Source organism: Perna viridis, chromosome 6 (assembly GCF_037379345.1).
Source record: "Perna viridis isolate PV_CMFRI_1.1 ecotype Kerala chromosome 6, ASM3737934v1, whole genome shotgun sequence".
In the NCBI taxonomy this organism is placed as follows: Eukaryota; Metazoa; Mollusca; class Bivalvia; order Mytilida; family Mytilidae; genus Perna; species Perna viridis.
Window position 1 is genome coordinate 31,044,235 of NC_142450.1, and position 24,060 is coordinate 31,068,294.

Sequence of the window (24,060 nt, forward strand, 5' to 3'; positions counted from 1 at the left end):
CCTATCCATCCCTTACTTTCATCTTATGGCAATCGAAATTTGTCGACCTTATTGTCCTTGTGTCCCATCCTTTTTTTCATTTTATCATCCATTTCATGTTCATCGCTGAAATATTGCTGCTCGGGCGTTAAACCCCAACAATTAATCAATCTGACCTGAATTATAGCGCGAAAGCCCTCGGCCTCCTTTTTTCGTATTGGACTTGCTAGAAATTTTCGATGCTCAATTAGTTTTGTACTTTGATATTTTTTTTGTTGAGTACTTCTTGTATACAATGTTTTTTTTTTATGGATTGAGATCTCCCTATATATTTGGACCTAATTTAAGGTTTTAGCAAAAATCCGAACTGATTTAATCTAGGCAATAATAGAAATGGAAAGTCCATATAACAAGAAAAAGCTATTGCTGCGAGGTTTCTCCTTGACGCATTTTTACAACAGTCTGAAAATTGTGAAAATTTGATACGAGTTATATGTTTATATTTTAATGCGATTGTTTGTGTCGATGAAATTTATTCACGGATTGTAACCACTAAATGCTTTAGTATACAGTTCAATTATGTTTCCTATGTGCACATCTTTTTCTCTGACTTAAGTCGCAGTTTTACTTTGCTATTGCATACCTGAGAAAAATCAGTTTCTTATTTGAGAACTTCGGCGTTAAATCAATGACGAATGTTGTTTTTTTTTAAATGACAGAATGATTTTCTGCCTACTTTTTTCATTGCATTTTATTAACATAATGGACAGGTTGTTGAATCGCACCTGACTTCATCTTTTACTTGATAAGAGAAAATGTTCAACCTGCCAATATTTTCTCGTCCATCAAGTCAAGTGATAGGTCTTCACACTCATTTAATGAGATTGGAAAGGGGGAATAAAGATAGATCACGATTTTCTATGGCAGTGGACAATCAGTCCTTGCTAAAATCTTGGCGTGATTTCAACTTGAATCAGAAAATGTAGTCTGTTGCCATAGTAACAATTCCGATCCTGTTGAATTTGACTGGACATCGGATACAGAAACGAACTGCAATATAGTTAAGATATTTATTGATAATTTTCTCGCTGTGTGCATCAAACGTTGATGGGGATCTTGCGTAATTACAGTAAAATATACCCTCTGTACAGTTAGAAGATAGATCGTAACTGGATTTACAGTAGAAGCTATTGTTAAATTTTTCTTTATGAAGTCGGTGATCTTATTGAATAGCAGAAGCATTTACTGACTTGTTAGATCACATAGTTCTTATATGAATCAGTGCACTATTGTTTTCATAGGACTGCGACTGCTAAAAACGCAAAGCGAACTTATAATGTACATGATAAAACGGTAAAGTCGTCTTCCTTAAGTTCAAGTTAATAGCTCTATATGTAGTTATATCACCAATATTCTACCAAATAAACAGAATCATAATTGATTGAGGGGCCGTCATCTACAAAATTTGAGATTTAGGGACAGACAATTGTGTATCGTATAATAAGACACTTGGTTTTCATAATTTGACTAATATAAAGGATAATATAGTGATAAAGGTTCTTATTGGCTTAAGAGTAATCAAGGGAACAAAGATTCTAGCGGAAATCAAAATAATGAAATCCAGGGACAAAGAACAGACATGGGAAACGAAAAAAAAAAGAATAGTAAGTAACAAAAGTAAATGAACAGCTCGAATACATCCTAAAATTATTTAAAGTATTAAAAAGATTTAATTGTGAATTTGGCGATTTAAAGACTTTAAGATTTCTCATAGTTCTTGCGATGAAAGGACAAAAGAATTAAAATGAAACATCAAAGAAACAACTTCATATTAAGTGAATACAATTATTATTGCATAGTTTATCGTCTGTGAAAATATAGAGCTGTTTCGTTGGTGTGGATATAGTTTTCGGGATACAAATATGTCCAAAAAAAAAAAAAAGCAAGAAAATTTACATTTCTCTGCAGGTTTTGTTAAATAACGCATAATTGTGGCACCATTATAACTTATGCAACATCCTTATATTGATGTATTTTACTATGTTATGAACTTTTTAATGTTATTACAACGAAGTGGATATTTCTTGGCCATATTCATAGCCTAATGCTCCTACTTTACAGATCAAGTTCCTTTGCATTTCAAGGCACAGCCATTTCGACATCATGGCATACACTCTTTGGGTAATTTGATATTTCAATTCTATCCGACTTGGCTAGATAAAGAAAACGCAAAACGTATTTATTTCTCTAGAGGACACATTTTCATTGTGGTCGAGTAATGGTTTATGATATATGGCGCGCACCGCTTGAATTTGGTTTTCTTACACTGAATATTTTTAAAGGAAATAAATATACATTTTGCATTTTTTTTTATTTTGAGTTAATAGCCAAAACTGTATATTTATTTTATCCGATCACAAAATGGCAAAATACTCATTTTATAAAACTCACTTTGAAATGACTTTTATTGATTTATTTTATTGGGGTTTCATGTTAAGTGTGGAATATAGATTTTGCTTACACATATTTAATTCTGATAGTTTTCTGTGATTTATCATATTTCATTAACAGGAGACTCACTGAAGCTTATTGTTTTATCGACATTATGACAAAATCTGAATATCAGCGAGTACTGTAAGAATATTATACAAGGAACCCCAATTCCAAAAAACGGTTTGAACCAAATTTGTAGGGTTTGGCCTCTAACATATATGACTTAGACGAACAATAAATAAACACGTCAATTTCATGTTCATCGTCTGAATATAGCTGAAATCAGTCACACACAACAAAGAGCATAAAGTAACTAAAATCACACATACAAAGCAACAAAAGCAAATGAGCAACTCGGACTCCACTACAAACTGGGAGCATGGACCAGGTTCACCGGTAGGGTAAGTGTCCTCTGCTTTTCTAGAAACACCCGCCGAGTTGCTCATAAAAGTCAAGTCCACGGTAGACAAACGAGGAAAGTAAAAACCTGTGGACCGTTGAATAAATCAGTTTTCATGGTGCAGATGGATATACCATAACGATCCACGAGTTCATGATGACGAACACAAAACTTATGTAGTGATGACTTCAATCTTGTAGCACATAACCCTGTTTCAGAAGCCTATTTGTTAGAGTTCTAGCGCGATACAAGTCTGTGTAGTTTCGGCAAGGTATGGCATAACGTATGAGTTGTGATATGAACACTCCATACGCAGGTGCTGAAGGGATGTTGCCACAGATGAAAGGAAAGTTGAAAACTCTGAATGAAAAGTCGTCACGTTTGTCGTAAAGTTAGGTCAATAGTTTTCCTTTACCATAAGTTTGCCGTAACTTTGCAAACTTTTGTATCGCGCTAGGCTTCTTGAACTGGGTTACGTTGCTAAAAGATTGAAGTCTTCACTACAGAAGTTTGATGGTCGTCATCATGAACTCGTGGATGGTTACGATGTATCCATCTGCATCATGAAAACTGATTTATTCAACGTGTCATTGTTTTCCTGTCCTCTCTCTTTCGCATACCCTGCACTTGACTTTTTTTATCAGCGACTCGGCGGGTGTTTCTAGAAAAGCAGAGAACGATTACCCTACCAGTACACCTGGTCCATGCTCCCGGGTTTTAGTGGAGTCATGGTTTTTTATTTATTTATGTTCTTTGTTGTATGTGTGTTTTCCATGTTTGGTCTTTATCTCTGGATTACATTCTTTTGATTTCTGCGAGAATCTTGGTTCTCTTGATTGCTCTTTCAAACGAAGTTAATTTTGAATAATGTCCGAGAATTTCAAAAGACCTGTCTTCAGCGGTTTATAAGAGAAAACATATTGTGAAGTAGCTGAATAAATCCTACTCAGCGTGTCGGACTTTTTCAAAGCAAAGCCTGTTTGAAAGTACACAAATCGTCTTGTAAGTTATAAATCTGCCATATGCCATGAAACAATATTACAGGTCCATATCTCATAAAACCAGTTTGGATGATGTGGGTTATTGTTCTTATGTTGAGAGCAAGTCCGGTCTCTTTTAAGGTAGTAGACATGGAGTAAGAGATGTAATTGAAAGGTTTTAAGTCACTAGAATGTTTGAATGACTCAGATATCCAAGCTCCAAAGTGATACTGATGTTAAAGGAAATAACTCCAAGTAAGGGTTCAACTTCTGGAACAAAGATGTAAACCTCCAGCTTATTAATTGAAGTATTGGTTAAATATTTCAAATGTGTACATTGAGGAATATATCTTTCATGTTTGAAATAATGCCATCTATTGCATACAATGATCCTTTTTGATACAATGTTCAAATAGAAATGTGAGTTATAAACTAGCTGTCATGAATGAGACAGTGCGGCTAACAAATAACCTAGTCAGTTTGATAATTTCTACTTTTTCATTATTCCTTGTGAGATTGCACACTTTCTGCTTTCATTATGTAGCTGCATTCAGCAAGTGACTCTACCCAATAAAATATTGTGTCCTTAAAATAAATTTGTCCCACCATGTAGAAAATGAATATTTGTGTGACATTATTTTGCATCATTCTGTGCTTGACTATACTCTTTATTCTATGAAGTTTTTTGGGGTTTAACGTCCGAGCAGCAATATTTCAGCTATATTCTGACGATGAACATGAAATGATGATGAAATTAAAGAAAAAGGATGGGACACGAGGACAAAAGGGTCGACAAATTTTGATTGCCACTAGAAAAAGGGGATAGGTAAGGTCGGGCAATTTTGCCTCCTGTGGCGGAGCGCAAAGGTTCCCACTCCTATCGAATACCACAGCAGGATTCTTTAACGGGCGAGGAACGTGACATCTTTCCCTGCACAGAGCACCACTATGGTTAGCGGTCGGGGTTTCCGTCTTATAGCCTGACAACCCAGCATGTAACACGCCAGGGGTACCCCATTCCACCACCTGGGGCACACATCCCAGTTGCTCTTGGGCAGAGGGCCTAGCCCCTGGCTAGGTTCCTGAGCACTATTTAGTCGTCTTTTACCACAAGCTTAGCGCTGCTGCAGGCCTATTATTTTGACACCCGGACCTGCACGGGGAAACGTGTTCAGCATGATAAGATTTATCTGTGGTTAAATGTACGTTTTAATATGTTAAGCAGTGTTGGAATTATTGCCCTTTTCGATTTTCTTTGCTGTTTTTAGTGTTTTTCCTTTCAAAACTGTTTTCCTCTGAAACTACCTGACCAATTAGAACCAAACTTAGTGTAATTTTTTTTAGGGTTTTCAGCATAGAACTGATGTAGGGTTTTTGATCCGTCGAGAAAAGTTATGGCCGCGGTTTTTCATAGTTTTCTCATAATTCTCAAAACCTGCCAGGTTAAGCCAAATTTCTAATTATCGAAATGATCCATTTTTATAATGCCTACAATAGTCTGCAAAGGATCAAAGTTGTTGCACTTAAAAGGCAAAAAAATTTATTTTTCATTTGCGTTTGTTATTTTGTGTGTATTAATTTAGTTACTTTTTGTACTTTGTTGGGTATGTCTGTTTTCCATGTTTGGTCTTTGTCCCTGGATTGCTTTCTTTGAATTTCCGCTAGAACTTTGGTTCCCTTGATTACTCCTTAGCAGTTTTACGCCAATATCTTGAAGACTATAATAGATAAATCTTTCAATTGAAGAGATGATCCTTATAATAAGTCCTATCAAAGTCTTCATTGAGTCAATATTGTCAGACAACTCCTTGTTTGAGTAAGTTTGCCTTTGAAAGGCAAAGTTAAGCAGGTGAACGATTCAGGTTTCTGGGTGCCTCTTTTTTTGGTTTTCTTTGGTAAAAAAAAGCCAAGTTACTCTTCTACATCAAAAAGAATTAACAAAGACAAGTTTGAAAATCAATAATTTCTGACAAATATTGCGAGAATGATCTCACTTAGAAATTTCTTCTGATATGAAGGAGACCGAAATTAATCCAAGATTAAGATTAAATGTACACCAAAAGTTTTTATCTTTAAACTATCAAGCAAGTTATCACTGATTGCCAGTTTAATTATAAGGTTCATTTCCTTGGAAATTGAAATTTCTTTAAAAAAAATGTTTTAAGCACTTTGATGCCTACATTGATTTTAATAAAATGGATTCGAAATTTGGCAACCAAGAAATTCTTTGACATTTAAAATGATTCGAATTGGCATGTATGTCACTTTTACTGTCAAACTTTACCTTTACCTGTGTTTATGCGTTTGTGTTTTGTCCTTACATGCACCAACTGCTGTTTAGTGTTCAACCCCCGTACTGTGTACTGTGAAGCATTTCTTTAATTTTGACCCTGCTTTCATGGTAGTGTTGTTCATAAGTTTTTCTTTGTTGATTAACCTACATTTTAGGGGGTTATATAGTATGCAAATAAGATTTGCAATAAATAGGGAAACAAATCAAATGGGTCTCTTTTTATATGTATTTGGTTCAAAATAGAACACTAAATGTTGAATTTAAACCCCCACCAAATGATTAAAATTTGTTTAATTGATATGCAGATATTTTAGATATATTTTGGGTCTGCTTTTCAAATTGGTCCAAAATTAGGTAAAAATACCTGTTTTTAAATTTCCGATCCTTATGATATCATGAATCCCGTCGAGTATTAGAGTTTCAAATTTGGGACATGTATGGTTGTTTGCACTGACTCAGATGTCTTGTTATGTTTTTGAACCACTTTCATTTTGTGTCACAAATTTGTGTGAGATCAAACGTTTGATCGTAAACCAAATTTGAGCTATTTCATGTTAAAATTAGGTGCCAAAGCGTATGCAAATTACTTGAAACTCATCGCAATTCATTTTTAGTAGTCAAAAATTACTTCCCTACCGGTGCACCAGGTCCATGCTCCCAGTTTTTAGTGGAGTCCGAGTTGTTCATTTGCTTTTGTTACTTTGTATGTATGATTATAGTTACTTAATATTCTTTGTGTATATCTGTTTTCCATGTCTGGTCCTTGTCCCTGGATTATATTCTTTTGATAACTGCTATAACCTTGGTTCCCTTGATTATTCTTCCCTATTTTTAAGAGGTTTATGACGAGAATTTTAATTTTCGAATTCTATGAACACATATCTATGAGTCATTAACCACTACCTTATCAATAATTCATAACTTTGATATAGTGTCAACACTTGTTCAAACTATTCAGGATTCGGCATCTGGGGTCTTTCAAGCCAATCAAGTATTTCATTATGTAAACTATGTATATTACTATTATGCATATTCACTTCTCGCTTGTTTGTCAACCGCGAAGAAATCGAAAATATGTACACCGCGAAAAGCAAGGTCTATAAAAGCGCAAAGTTTACACTATATTTTTCTATTTGTTATACGTACTTTCCCTTTTCACTATTCTTTATTTATTGGCTAAAAGTTATCAATTCGGTAATTTTGTTATTACCCTTCATAATTGAGTGCGTGATTAGCTTAACATGATACAATGTAAAGGAAAAAGTTATTTGTAGTATATTATTATATTATTATTAATTAAAATTGCCTACTAATACTAGGCAAATGTAAGTACACTAATGAATGACAAATGTCTCATATGTGTGCCCCAGGTGGTGGAATGGGGTACCCCTGGCGTGTTACATGCTGGGGTTGTCAGGCTATAATACGGAAAACCTGACCGCAAACCATAGTGGTGCACCGTGTTGGGAAAGATGCCACGTTCCTCGCACGTTAAAGAACCCTGTTGTGGTATTCGATAGGAGTAGGAACCTTTGCGCTCCGCCAGAGGAGGCTAAATTGCCCGACCTTACCCACCCCCCTTTTTCCAGTGGCAATCAAAATTTGTCGACCCTATTATCCTTGTGACCCATCCTCTTTTTTAATTTCATGTTCATTTTATCATCCATTTCATGTTCATTGTCTGAATATAGCTGAAATATTGCTGCTGACGTTAAACCCCAACAAACAAACAAACATCTTTAAATTGCCGAGGACCCATCTAAAGATGAATTAATTGCACTTTTGCATTTATTACTTACATGAGTTTCTGTTATAACTTGTCATATCAAAGAACGATGCCGTGCAGGTCCGGGTGTCAAAGAATACGCCTGCATCAGCGCTAAGCTTGTCATAAAAGGCGACTAAATAGGGCTCAGAACCTTAGCTGGGGGCTAGGGCGCTCTGCCCACAGAGCAACTGGGTTGTGTGCCCCCGGCGTGTTACATGCTGGGGTTGTCAGGCTATAATACGGAAAACCTGACCGCAAACCATAGTGGTGCACCGTGTTAGGAAAGATGCCACGTTCCTCGCACGTTAAAGAACACTACTGTGGTATTCGATAGGAGTAGGAACCATAGGGCTCCGCCAGAGGAGGCTAAATTGCCAGACCCTACCCACCTCCCCCTATTTCCAGTAGCAATCAAAATTTGTCGGCCCCATTATCCTTGTGTCCCATCCCATTTTTCATTTCATCATTTCATGTTCATTTTATCATCCACTTCATGTTCATCGCCTGAATATAGCTGAAATATTGCTGCTCGGGCGTTAAACCCAAACAAACAAACAAACAATATCAAAGAACCCTTCATATGGTAAATGTCATGATTATTCGATTTGAAACAATTTAAATAGGTTTAAATTTTTCTCATTTTGGTTTTAGCATTTAAATATTGCAATTTAATTTCTACATTTTTACCATTTCAATTACTTTTTAAAATATACTTTAAATTGGCTTTATTTGGAGACAACAATTGTTCCGATGCAGTTAAAAGACGTATTTATTGTAATGTTGGAACCTGCTTGTTAAAACCTTGCTTTTAATTAACTTTTAAAATGTTTTTTTTTATCAAATATCTTATAAAATTCACATTTTCGATGTATTGATTAGTAATAAAATGTTAAAAGATTTTCAGCATATGCATATTTATATTATATATTTATTTAATCTGTGTAAGTCGTAAAAAAGGTATGTGTCAAATAATGTGGTATATGCAAATTGTGTAAGAAAATCAAGCGTATTTTATAACCAATCAGATATTTAGACTCCTCCTTTCGGCTTTGTTAATGGCCAGGTATATTCGGCACCGCCTATCGATAGATGGTTTCTGGAATTATGCTGCAACGTCATCAATATGCGAACAATGCAATTAAGTAGGCGGTTCATGTAACCGAACAAGAATATATAATGACGTCAAAATGTAAACATTTTTACACATCATGGGTATAAAAATTCTGCCATTTGATTTCGGCTTCATTAGCATAACTATGGGATAGGTTGAGGGTGGTGATTCATGAATTTGAGTGAATCTAGGGCAAGTATGTAGCTGATTTATCAATGGAAAAAACACTATCCCAAGTTTACATATATTAACTGTTGTGAATGTGCGTAATATCTCTATATCTTTTATCATTTCATTTTATTTAAAAAAGCGATTTGATGTGTAACTTTATTGCTATTTTTTTCTGTGTGCAATATTGTCAGTTCATGCACACAGATTAAATGAATGCATGATGACCACGAACGATCGTTACAAATACTCAATAATTATCTAATATGACTTAACATATTGTAAAAAAAACATAACGGAAAGTTAAATGTAAAATATTCAATCCATGCATTTAGAAGATCAGAGTACGACTATCTGACCTGACCTACATTCAGACGAAAATGTACATGAGTGCTTCACCCTCTTGAATGAATACACAAGAAGCAGTGACCCCTTACGGTGGTTGGTCGAGCGTGACGATCTTTAAAGTTGTACTCCCACGGCATGGGTAAAACAACGTGGTCTTACATTTGACCTCCGCAAGAAATCGGTCGTTAGTGTTTTCATGAATTGTCACATGGATTCGTTATGTTTTTAGTGTTGTTTCCGTTGTAAAGTTACAACATGTGTGGCCATGGGTAAATGATGAAATTTAGAACAAGTGGTCATTTTGAAGACATTCCATTAGGGACACGAACTTGTTAGGAGTGACATCGTATAGTGTGACGATTTTTTTCTGATCAATAATTCTATCAATGTAGGACGATTGTCAAGATTGTTGAATGACTGGTCATATACCTGAATACTGATATTGAGGATTTAGCGGTCATTTGTAAAATATAAGTGGTTTCATCAATGAATTCTACTGTTTTAACTTTTTGACTTTGCCAAATGAATTTAGGAAATGGCAGACCATGGAGGTGATGGATTAATTACAGCATTTGATTGGTTAAATGTTAAATGCAATACCGTTTCGTTTTAAAGTGTCACTTTTATTAAGTATGTTGTGTCCATTTTGAGTTAACAGTTTTGCAGAGGATGGTCGTTTGTTTAAAACGCATTGATAATGGACAGGAAATTGCTTATTATGATAATCATATTTGTTGACTGACCATTGCAAAAATCAATATGGTCATTTAAGTTAAACTAAAAATAATGCGACTGTAAACAGTTTTTAAATCTATCTATTTCACATTTAAACATTTTTCTTTTATTGAAACCGCTAGACCATGTGGTTAGGTTGAGGTTTAATTGAGAGCATTAGGGTCAGTCACCGGTCACTTGTGATTATTAACGGCCATGTTTATTTTTATACTTTTGCAGGAGGTGGAAGAAGAAAGGGGCGCTGTAAATGGTTCAATGTAGCGAAAGGATGGGGTTTCATTACGCCAGACGACGGCTCTCAGGACGTTTTTGTGCATCAGGTCAGTATTTTTATAACGTGAAAATCTTACCTATTAATCTTATCGAAAGACCTGGACACCTTCCTGACCTATTTTGGTAAATTTCAATATAATTCTTATCGTTCAGTGTTTTCTCAGTATTAGTAGAAGTTGTCTACTCACTATTTCAACTTTTATCCACGTTAGCATGCAATTAATATTCACTACATTGTTTTTTTAATCGGTCCTGCATTTTGATCTATGTATCATTCTTTGTTAATTAATTATGAGGCCAAAAACAATAATATGTTCATTTTCTGCTACTCCAACCACCCTATTTTGTCGTGCTTTCCCTAAACATTTGGCTCCGTGAAAGTATAGATAGTTCCTGACCTACCTATCCATTCTATTTTTGTTTCTCTTCCTGGAAACAGGAAACAAGATGATAATTATATTTTTTGGCTTAATAAAACTCTCTAATACTAATGCCCAAGTGTTGGAAGTATTGACTAAGCCTTCTTTACACTCCCTCCACATATGTTATGAAAACAAACATTGATGATTAATCAAGAGTTATACAGAGCAAAGCCAATTCAGGATGGTGTATTTGGATACCACTGTCCTTCATCATAAACTCGTTGTGTTTGTTTTATGTCCAATTGTAGCTGCAAAATATTTTTTTTGACATTTTGAAAGCCGTTGCCCTCGTGATCAACATTTATGTTTTTTTTTTCTTTTTTTATAAATGATTATAAATTAATGTACCAGTTTATCAAGTTTGAAGGTTTCTGTAATTATTGTATATACATGAACCTTAAGTATTTGTTAGATAAAGGTATGCTTGTTTTACCAGTTACTATTTCTAATGTTTCATAGACATGTTGACAAGTTCATTCAATATGTGGTACTGTTTCTTATGTAAAATACTATTTCTATGAACCAATCAAAGTATATGTGCAACAAAGCTGATTATCCATGACTTTTTTTCTTTCATAGAATAACAAAACAACTGATGACTAATTATAAATTAGTATATTCTGTACAATGCTGACACTTGAATGTACTTGAACTTCCTTTCATTCATTTTTATTATAAATCCAGAGAAGGCATATAATTTCTCCTTTTACGGTTTTCATTATTGTTTCAAAATTTACACAAATTTGACTTTGGTGTTTGCTTGCCTATCGTACCTGAATGTATTCTCTAAAGTTATACAAAGGTTATTTATTATAAAGATATGTAACCCCTCCATTCATGTGTTTACTGTGAGGCCCTGGTTAAGAAAATTATACTTAAGGGCTTGATTATTGTATAGTGTAGTTTGTTTTATATGTATTTGCTATGATTTTACTTAAATGACTGTTTAGAAGATACATTTATTTTATTTAGCACATTTCATAAACTAGAAATACTACACTATATTGCATATGGAAATATTCAGTTTTTTAATTGTGATATATTGATAATATTATCAATCTGTTTAAAATGTTGATTTGTTACTATGAGTACGATTCCTAATATATGGCACTGCATTTCTGCTTGAAATATTTCACATGAGTTCAGGTAACAAGTTTCAGTGTTGTATGCATTGTGATTCCGTTAAGACGAATTCGTTCTTATTATGGGAGTTATCAATGATTTTAATAAGCAGATCTCAATTCTAAAAAAATCCTTTAATTCATACAAATTTATATCATTTGAGTAATAAAGTCATGTGACAAGACTACACAAGCACAAGATTATGTTTGTTGTTTCATATAGATGCTTCAAACATATCAAAGCCCAAGTTGCTTGCCTACATATATTTTGATAAGAACCTTATATTATTTTACCAATAGAACCTATCTGATAGACATATATGAAATATGACAACGGTTAGGGAAGAAAATATAAGTTGACTTGATACTGATTGTGTCTTCCTTTAGTCTGAATATTTTATCTTGTTTCTTTAAAATCGATAGTGTTGATAGATTTTTTGCATTACTGAGTCTGACCCAGACAAAGGGCTATCATTAGACTTTAAAATGTAATAGGATGCCTTGGTATTTCTGAGAAAATTCTTGGAAATAAACGTAGGATTGTATTTTTTGGTATGCTGTTACACTCATTGACCCGACTTCATTTTATGTAGTTACAAATTACTATTTTGCATATTTATATCAATGATTTTTGTTCAATATTTGTTAATATTTTATGAATTTTTATGATGTTGTAAAAAATAGTACAAGTTTTATGCCAAAATAAGAATTTAACGTATAAGACCCGTATATCAAACCTTTAAAGATATATTTATTTAATATAATATGTATATATCTATGTTTGTAAAAAATATTAAACTTTCTGTGCAAAATGAGAATCTGACATATAAGACCCATATATTAAATCGTTATTTAGATATATTTAGATATTTTCATTTAATATATAACATGTATAGATCTATGTTTGTTAAAGAGTATCTTTACATTTTGATAGGCAAGATATTAATTTAATGTTAAATGAAATGAAACTACTTGAGATTTTACTACTATTTGAAGTTCAATTAATCTTTGTAGCGATAATCATCATATAAAATTACTGTGTGTACTTTAGCAATATAACAAATGTAAAAACCTGTACTTTTTCACACTGGATGTTGAATAGGGGGTTTGCAGACATTTCACTTCATCTGATTTTAAATAAACATGTGGACCATGATACATTAAAATACTGGAACACATCGTAACAATTATTTGAGAGGCTAGTTAACAATGGTCTATATACCAGATATTAAAGATCCCACATGTTTCACTTACAGTTGAGGTTTACAGAATTCTTCCAAATCTATATAAAATGGTATTGTTCAGTTGTGGATGTATATTCATTTGTTAACTTCATTAATGTGTATTTAACAACGGAGTTCGTATGTTAATGCATGACCCGTTTCATATATATATATGATTGGTACGGCACAATATGTATTTTTTGGTTAATATTATTTTTGTTTTAAACCATGGATATCACTCAATACGATAATACCATGTCAGGAAGAGGAAGGGGTATTTACACGTGACCCAGGTCAATGAGTTATTCATAGCTTCGGTTAGTGACCCTGTTACCTAGTTCACACTTCCTGTAAGTACACCTTTAAGTGGCTGACGCTAGAGTTTCGTCAAGGAATGAAAAAAAACAACACCTTATTTTGACTTTATTATAATATTTAATAAGGCGCAATGTACATGCAAGGTAAATGTATAAGATTGCAAAAGCGTGAAAATGTAAACAAATGATAGCTAATAAAAGTAATATGAAACAACGACTTTTCTGCAATTATAGCTGCTTGAACATTTGAGTGGTATGATACTCTGAATTTAACGTGCACTGAAAACGACACGATATCTCCAAACAAGTTTTTTTTTTATTTTGGCAGTTGTATCTGGTTTTAAGGGGGTAGACCTAGGGTTTGGGACACAATTGTTAAAAATCATTGGAACGTTTGTATTCAGCATTTTACATCAATCTTATGTAAGCATCTAATTAACTTGAATTCATTTTATTCTGCATAATAATAATACAATCATATCACTGACCTCTTTTACCCTAGGTCTGCCTCCTTAAAGTCCCACTTTAATGTGTTTCGGTTCCCCTGCTCTTGTTATTCAATGACTGATTAGAACAGTACAATAAAAACACTTCAAGTGTGGAAGTCCTATTTTATTGAGGTAATGAAACTGCTTTAAGTCTTTGTGTACTGTATGTGTTCTTTTAAATTGATATCATTCCTATCAAATATTCACTCACTTTTCATCTGCAATACAGGAGATAGATAGTGAATAGTTAACATTGCAGATATATACATCTTGAAAAATATAGGTACAGAGAGACTTATAGAAAGTCTATTGAGGTATCTATCTTTAAGTTGTTGTGGTTGCACACTTTCTTAGTCGAATGGTTCAGATGATTGACATTTCCTTTCGATTGCATTTTGGTTTTGGTGTTAATATATAAAGAAGTTTTGTAAACGCCTGCGTGTGAATTATTTTTGCAGGATCAGGTTGAAATGCTATACTTTTTAACGATATTGCCATATGCTGACATGATTGAAAATATTTCTAATGTAATGATGGTCAAGACTACAATTCTTTATTATGTCACAACAGGCGTTAAAAAGTTTGAACTGATATTAGATATGGACCAAAATAGCAAATATGAAGAATACCCGCCACAGATGCAGAACGTTTTGATATTTATTGCAAGCCATTTATTTATTTGTATTATAATATAAGAAGTATTTTGTTTTCAACAAAAAATAGTGTACAATGGTTGCACGATATAAAATTATCATTATCATTTCCCAACTGTCCATGACTCCATTCAAATACATTTATAGTTTTATTTCCCTAAGAGAATCCCTAAATTTACAGAAAGAAATGGTTGTTATATTTATTAAATAATTCGATTTGATATTTATAAGTATTTAAGTAGCTGTCTTTGTAGGAATCATGCAAAATCTGAAAAATGCGATACACCCAAAAGAAGAAGGCTACATATTTTTATTGTTGTAATTAAGTTGTTTAATGGGTCTATACTATGAAATGTGTAATTATTCTTTCCAATCTGTCTGCTGTTAGGGAGATAAACAACATTGAAAATCCAATAGATTTACGGAGTTATCTCCCTTAATTTCAAAATATACATTGCATTCTTTATAATTTTTATCTCCTAAGAACACGGGTTACATGAAAAATTATATGTTAATTTCTGTTTACTATGGCAATTTAAACAAAATATCAAAAATAAAAATTATGTAGGCTTTTTATCCATGAATCAAATTTTGCATTATTCTTAACTGGAGTGCTACTTTAATATATTTTTTATAATAATGGTTTATGTAAAGTTAAAATTTCAGTTTGTGAAAAAAAAAATCTTATCTCAATTCTTAGCCATATTTCTGCTTTCCATTCCATGAACTCCATATTCAAATTAACCGATACCACATTCAATGGATAATTTGTCTTATTCAAGTGCTTACGAAGATTTAACTGGAAAGACACACAATTCCTGTACAGTTGTATTGTTGTATCAACCTAACCCATTAAATGTTTCACCTTTATATTGAAGTTTCATTATATGAATGCTATGCATGTATTGTAAATGAAGCAAGACAATTTACATAAAGCTGTTTGGGAACCTGTTTGTGGTTTCTAGAATTATAATCTTATTCTTTGCCAATCAAAAGTTTATCATTTTGCTATGCACAAACGAATTATTTAATAAATATTTGTGGTTTAGATCTGCAGGTGCAAATCTGAAAAATTGTTAAAAAGTTAGAATGAGTCGTTATCGAACAATTTTAGAAAATAAAATAATTCTGTGACTTATTTGATTATTATCGTTAGTAAAATATTTAAAAAGAAATAGATTTTTGCCACTAGTAATAAATACTCATCTTGAACTTCGGATTTCCAATAAACTTCTACCAAATTTTTGGAATTGTTTTTCAAATCATTTGTTTTTAAAATGTTGCATTCGTTGAAAAGATTGATATATATATATATATATATATATATATATATATATATATATATATATATATATATATATATATATATATATATATATATTATTGAGCATATCTTTTCAAGTTCCAGTTTGAGATTTGTATCAATATCTTTTTAATAACTTTATCTTAAATAATAAAGTGAAACATAAGGATAAAAGTTGCACATATACTATTCTATTATTCATTATTGTTAGCTAACTCAAGGACCGAGTTCATAGTAACAACTAGCACAAAATTATCTTAAGAAAACGTAAATTCACATGAATGGTAAAGTCAAAACTTATTGCAAGTATTCCTAATTGCTATTTGTAATTTTTAAGCCAAATATGTCAATTTATAAATGCCTTTTGTTTTTTGTTTAAAAAAAAACTCTTTAATTTCCGAATTTACAACTTTAGCATATGCAAGTATATATATATATATATATATATATTTACCCTTGATCCAATTCCGAATTCATTGATAGTTCTGTTTTCTCACTCTTTTTTTTTTTGGGGGGGGGGGGCGTTCAAATAGTTCAATGGTTATTAAATTTGTATGTGGTTTTATTTGGAACATGTTGAAATTACCTTAAGATATATTTGCATGCAATTTGTACCCTTTAATCTTTTTTACATTATGTAAGCTTAAGTTTTTAATTGGAAACGATATTGATCTCAAAATTATTATCAAAACTTATCCTTTATCACGAAAAGATATGTTTTTATTTACAAAACGCAAATTTATATTTTTCATGACTAACAAAGTAATGAAATTTACACACTAGTCAAACGTTTCATTTGAAAAATCCCTTCAAAATCCATTGAATATAAACGAATGATAACCCATCTTATGTTAAAATGTAAGTTATTACATACAATGTGAAATACAAATTTAAAAACAGATTAAGTACCTACATATGTGGTTTTCAAAGTATTGCCCTGATAATGAATTGAACAATAAATTCTTAATTCAAATATTTTGTGCCAATCACAAATCAACGTGCCAAATGTGTAAAAGATGTTTACATTTAATGAAAGAAATAATGTAGACTTGAACACTCCTTACCAAAGCGTATTTATCCTATCATTTTTTTTAAGATTCGTTCCCGCATTTCAGATTGTTTTCAAAACCTTGAATATCGCTGTAGAGAAAGTTCTTCCTTGAAAGACGCTTTGTCAGTCTTCAGTCATATCGATTACACTTTGTCTCTATAAAGATGGAATAATAAGACAACTAGACCAGCGTCCAGTAAAAATCAATGACAAGTAGTAGGAACAAGTTCCTTAATTGATGTTTCTGGGAGGGGATATTCAGGAATCCATAATCCACAATGATGAACATGGAAAAGAGACATAAACGTCGTGTAAAATAGCCATAAGGTGGACTTAATAGCCTTAGTAATTATGTTGAAATGTATATTTTGTCCATTTCTATTACAAAAATCCTATTAAAACACGTTGCCATAGAAAAAAGACTGCCTTCAAAAGGTCATTTCTTATATTTTCTGCTTTTTGTATGTATATAAAGAAATATAGATTGTGTTTGTCGTTTTCACTATAACGTCTGCATGGGTGTTTTTATTAGTTCATATTATGTTTTGATCAAATGATAAAACATTTGAAAATGCAAGCTGTTGTATTATGTTAATGAAAAATAATTCATACTGTTATAGAAATATTACATCCTTTTTAAATGCTTTAACAAAATTGACTTTTCAGTACAAACGCTCTGTTCTCGATAGTTTAAGATTGTAATATTTCATGAAAATACTCCTCTAAACACTGATACAATATTCTTCATTTTCAAGAAATTCATAAAATCAATACTACAGTAAATTACAGGTAATAACAGAAGATTGGGATAAAACAATAGATAAATTATCTGAAAAAATATTTTAGCTAAAATGCACTAAGGTTAACTTGTACGTTGTATTTCAGCTATTTAATTTGTTCAGGAATTTGAGTTTCCTTAAGTAAACCTGCAAAAGGAAAAATCCCACCAAATTATGAAATGATATTTAGTACGTTTTATAGTCAACATCGTTGCGTTAAAATAAGATTTTGCCTGTTATACTTACAGAGCGTTATCCATAAAGCAGGCTTTAGGAGCTTAGATGATGGGGAGGAAGTGGAATTCGAGGCGAAACCATCAAGTATGGGCATCGAAGCTACATTTGTATCAGGCCCTGGTGGTATTGAATGTAAGGGCAGTTCGAGACGACCTCTATCTAGAAAGAAATTTAAGAAAATAAGGTAAGTTATTTTATGAGCTAAATATTGTAATGGATGGACCATCGAAATTGTTAGTTCTACTTCAAGGGTAGGGTGCAGAATAAAACAAAATGGTTTGCATACTCTATCTTCTCATCATTTACATGTTAAAGGTGAAGGGAACTTTCAACAAAATTATATATTATGCATGAATCGATTTAATCATGTCCAAGAATGATATTCTATATTGTTTAGGATAAATGCCAGTAACAATGGGATTTGAAATAAATTTATTGATAATCAATCGCCCAGATAAGAAGGACTGTTAAAATCAAATGAATTTCCAGTTAATAACTTTATCATTAAATCATGAATTTAAATTAGGTAAAACTTGTCTTAATTGAATACCTTTTAACCTGAAAAATTTGATCGCTTAATGCAGGTTTAGAAAGTATTGAAACTGATATGAATGGCCAGAGTGCAGTGGTTTATTCAGGGTTTAGTTTCGACAAATTAACCTGTATATTTGCTTATAATCCATCTCTTGATTTTTACAGACGATCTAGCTTTTATTGATTTGAATAATTTAAGTTCTGTGGTAGGTGGTTTTATTTTATTTTTATTTAAACAATTCAAAGATACGTTGATCTTATTTATTTTTTATTTAGGTGCTATAATTGCGGGGATTTTGGAAATCATATTGCATCAAAATGTCCACACGGACCCTTGCCAAAACGATGTCACAACTGCAAATCGACGGAGCATCTAATAGCGGATTGTCCAATGCGAGATCCATCTGTACCGATTCCTCGAAACGGTAATGACTAGTGCAAATCCATTATCACGTGGCATTCATGTGACCTGATGACATCATTCTGCTATCACATCACGTGTCGAATCTCTCCACATCATACTGTTGCTTTTTGTACTGTAAATAAAAACAAAAACGGGTTGATATTGTTACATATTTTCTCACAATCAAAATGAAACCAAATATGTTTTTACTTTGAAATATTCTCGTGATTGGTGATAATGAGAACTATGTGCAACCGGCCTACCTCATAAATGTATGTAGTGAATTCTAGTGAACTGTATTATAGTAGAGTGATTGTTTGTATATATAGCAAGTAGAACTGTGTTAACTCTGAGTTTCTGCATGCAACCTCTTTTGCATTTTACTCTTTCAATATGTGAGTTAAAATTCTTTTGTTAGTTGTGATCTAACTTAATGGTGTTATCAAACATTTTTCGTAAAGTTCATAGAAAAATGGCCATGAATATTGTAATTTTATCTGTTAAATTATATTTTTAATATTAAATTGGTCAACAACCTACCATACTCTTGTGTAATAATGTTTTATTTTTATCAATGAATATTTAAGATTTTTTATGGTTTTTGTACCCTGAGAGGTATAAACTTTTTCCACTTTATAGAGAGAAAAAAGGCATTCCTTCGATACAGCATCCTTATCTTACAATCTAAATCAAAATTGTATTGGAATTTTTTCACGACTTTTACAACAGGTTTTCCTGAATACGGGTGGTAATTATTGAATGTTTGACTGTAGCTTTATCGATTACTTAAACGTCTGTAATCGAGTCAGTCAAATATAGTAAAAACATTGTCATATCAATACATAAGTACAGTTAGCTGAAACACAAAGATTTGAATATAGAATTGTTAGTGAATTAATTTTATATAAACTCAATTTGAGCACAGTTTAGAATAAGTTTGCGCCTATGTTTACATTCTGTTAACTACTTAATTACTTGTTTTTGTTATTCGTTCGCTTGTATCACCTGTTGTACTCCTATTGTTATTGCTGGTATTGCCGGTCCGGTTTCATAAAACATCGTAAATTGAGACTTTACTCAAAGCCTTCCTCAACTCCTATTTCGACCAATCAGATCACTTGAAATTAAAGATTTGAGGAAGAACACAACACGACTTAAGGAAATTCTCAAGTTGAGATTTTTTTTATGAAATCCAGACCTGGACTTTATTTTTGTAATTGCTGAGCTCGTGTTTCTAAATGGCAATGTGCTACTGTATATTAACACACATTTTGGTTTTGATACTGAAATTGTATTTTAAAAATATTGTTGAAAGACTTTTCGATCTTTGTAGTGGGGTTCAGTGTATGTATATGTTTCATATATATCCATGAAGCTTAAGTTCATTAGAAAAATTATATAAAAGACGAAACTATATTGAAAAGATAAAATATTTTGTATGACAAGTCGTTACAACAATCAGGTTCATGAGATAAGATTTTTATTTTATTGCTATCCGTTTGTTGATAGATATATTTATGGGCAGAATATTACGCTCGTAATACATAAAACAACATAAGTATAATTTTTATCTGAAGTTTTTATGGTATATTGAGAAAGACATCATTTTAAGAATTTTTGAGGGACTACAACAGTATTTTTAAAGGCAGCTTGTTCGGGGTTTTGAATTACAAAAAAAAAACATCTGGTGTAAGAAAAATTGTTATTAAAAATGGGGGTGAAAATATCAAGATTATATTTATATCATCTAATGAAGACGCTGAAAAATGTTTTAAAACTATTCTGGTGCTTTAGTACTGGTCATGGCGGGATATGACGAGTATAAAAACTTATTATTATTTTATCTTTTTTATAATGGAAATATTTGTGGTTTTATTTTTCTTGGCACAATGCCAAATATTATTGCGATTTCAAAAAGGAGTAGAGAAACAGGGTTTTAAATTTACTAAAAATCATATTTTCAACTTTTGTAGTATAAGATGATGTAGTGTTGACTCGAGCAAAGATTTTGAATGGATGACATTTTCTTATTCTTGTCGCTGAAAGTGTAGTTTAATAGTTATTGGTTATGGTTAAGAGTTAAGTTACTTGACACATAACGATTAACAGCAGTTTGCATAGAAAATTATTCAGATTTCAATAATCAAAATAAATTTCAACAAATCAAGAACAAATATATTCATTGTGATAGAAATAAGAATAGTTTATAAGTTGGCAACAAAAAAGAGATATATCAAACAGTTCAAATCAAAAGCATTATATATGTATATTTTTTAAACAATTTCTACATTATGATTTTTGAAATATTCTTTTTATTGCTGTGTAGTTCAGATAGAATGTTTTTAAGACGTTAAAGGTGTCATTGAAAAAAGTATATTTTGCAAACGTTTAACGAAGAACAAATGGAATTTTATTTTAGATTCTATTTATTTAAAGCCCTTTTAATTGGTATTACACATTCATGATTACATTTTTTTCCGTTTTATTTCTGATTGGTCAAAAACTACTTTCCGGTCATGTTAAACATGGTTAATCATGATAATAAGTTCAACTTTGCTTAAATATAGACAATTGTACCGTTTACACAAAAAAGCTAAAATAGACATTAAAAAGTGTGTGATTTTTGCTAAATATAGAATACGAAAGTAGATTTACACAAGTAATATTATTAATTAACTACGATGTAAGTCACTTTTAATATTTGATTTTCTCTGGTCGATAAATCGTGATAGCGAATGTATTATGAAATCGCCGTAAAGTAAATTTTGAGCAACTGATGACAAAATTCATGTTTGTTAAATAAAACATTTTTCAAAAACTTGTAAAATTTTAAGCTGAATTTTTGCAACTTTTAAAAGGATAAATCAATTAAACTTGGAAATATCATGTAGTTTGTTTTATTAATTAATCTACTTAAATACAAATAAAAATAAAAGTCTTATTCATTGATTCAAACTCTTACATATTGTATGGATCAGTCTGATAGGTTTTAGGACACCGTCCTAATCACAGTACATTAATATATGAACATATGGTGTATGGGTGGTATCAGCAGTAGGGTGCAAAACATACGATTTATACATGTATATAAGTTTAAAGATCAATCAAGACAATATAATTTGTATTGCTCGTAGTTTTGCTTATATGAGATGGTTCATAGTACTATCTAGTCCTTAAAGTGTCTCCTCATTGTTTGAACGAATTCACTTTTATTGCAATATCTTTGTTAACATCAAACAAAATACAATAAGGAATTTATTTTTTTTCCTTTTTTCTTCATTTCTCAGGGAAATTGTACATAATAGATGTTAACAGTTTTCCTTACACTTTGTATATTTCGATTTTTTTTTACTTTTTACAATTCCTTTGTTTGTAGCGTGGTCACTGGTGTTATTTTATTTTTATGATGTATTCCTGATGCATATTCTAAAGGATTACGTGGCATTATGTACTATACCACTGTAAATATATATATAATTTTTTTGCATTTTGTGAGGACAAAAATATGTGTGTTTCGAATAACACCTTTGAAAAATATAGGAAAAATATAAGGATTGTTTTAACTTTTCATTATTTTACATTATTTTACATTGAATCTAAAGGAGAAGAATTTTTGCTTAAAAGTGCTTAGTGTATAATAACAGAAAGAAACTTCTGGTTACAATATTTTAGCTGAAAAAATGGGTGGATAGGAAACACACATTTATTTTTAATTCTCTCCTTAAGTACTGATTCATTTTACATTTATAATAGTATCTAGAATTAGATGCCGAGCTCTTCCTTGAATCTCAATATCTATCATTCACCAATTTTATTTTTATACGACAATTTGTGGTAGTGTTAAATGCCCATTTTGGTTTCATTTTCACATTACAAATAAACAGTTTTAATAGTCTTACACAAACAAACGAAAATTCAAACATACTTTTATTTACTTATTGATCTCTATTAGTTTTAAATCTGCATTTTAATCAAAGTTTCTCAGTATATAATGAATGATCTGCTTTATAAAGTAATACTGTTATGTTTATGGTCTCAATGTAGACGCACGTATTTTCTTCATATAAGGTATTTCTCTTCCGCTATCATCGGTCGTAAAATCAATACAAGTTATCATAAAATATTTTGTACTGAGGGTTTTGCAACGCTTTTGTTGTTCTTTGATCGAAGTATTGTTAGGATTATATCTACAGAAAATTCATGGTAAATAGTGTGAGAGTGAGACTATGGCCAAAGCGAGATGAAATATGTCTTTAACATCAAAACTCTTTTAAGTTTGATAGTGAAATTTTATGTTACCAAAGGTTTATGCTGATAAGATGTCTTACACACGTTTAATTAAGGTAGAATAATTCCAAAGTTTTGATGTTTGTTGTAGAAAATAATTGAATAAAATGAATTATAAGCTATTGTGGTTGTTTATTTATCAGATACGAATTAAGAATTTATCATCAGCAGCAAAAAATATTTCAGCTAACATTTGTGTACCAGAAAATGCAAAATTATTTCAAGACAATCTGAATTTGAAAGGTTGTTGTATATCGTGAATATTTCTTGTTGTCCTTTGTTTCTATTCGATTGAAAATTATTGTTTACGACCACCATGTGTTCACAAGATGCCCACTTCCAATCTTGGTTCCTTTGATTACTCTTTGCATTCAATTTTAGAATATTGGTGTTTGTCGTCCTTATACATAAAAATTGTATTTTATAATGTATAACTCCCCCCAAAAACAAAGATAATAGAGTCAACTGGCTCCCCTATGATATGAATCACAAGTTAATCCAATATACTAGTTTTATCATACTTTAACCTTCTTACCTTTAAGAAGTGTTTTGCAAAAGGTCGAAAACTTGGAAACCCTTCTGGAGCACTTGACTTGATTTTTGTTGAGTTTTATTTATAATGTATGCGTGTATATTTGTGTTTGACTAAAAGACCTGATTTTTCGATATGCATTCGATTTTAGACTGATAAGTG

The 24,060-nt window shown here is 31.6% G+C and overlaps 1 protein-coding gene across 1 annotated transcript; it reads left to right on the forward strand.

Annotated features, from left to right (window-relative positions):
* Positions 1 to 10,075: 10,075 nt before the first annotated feature.
* Positions 10,076 to 23,488, forward strand: LOC148614533 (protein lin-28 homolog). Its single transcript, XM_088590452.1, has 4 exons — positions 10,076 to 10,119; positions 10,430 to 10,595; positions 18,154 to 18,326; positions 18,953 to 23,488. Exons 1-4 carry the CDS (start codon positions 10,076 to 10,078, stop codon positions 19,110 to 19,112), a joined length of 543 nt encoding a protein of 180 aa, XP_088446578.1. The 3' UTR covers positions 19,113 to 23,488.
* Positions 23,489 to 24,060: the final 572 nt, after the last annotated feature.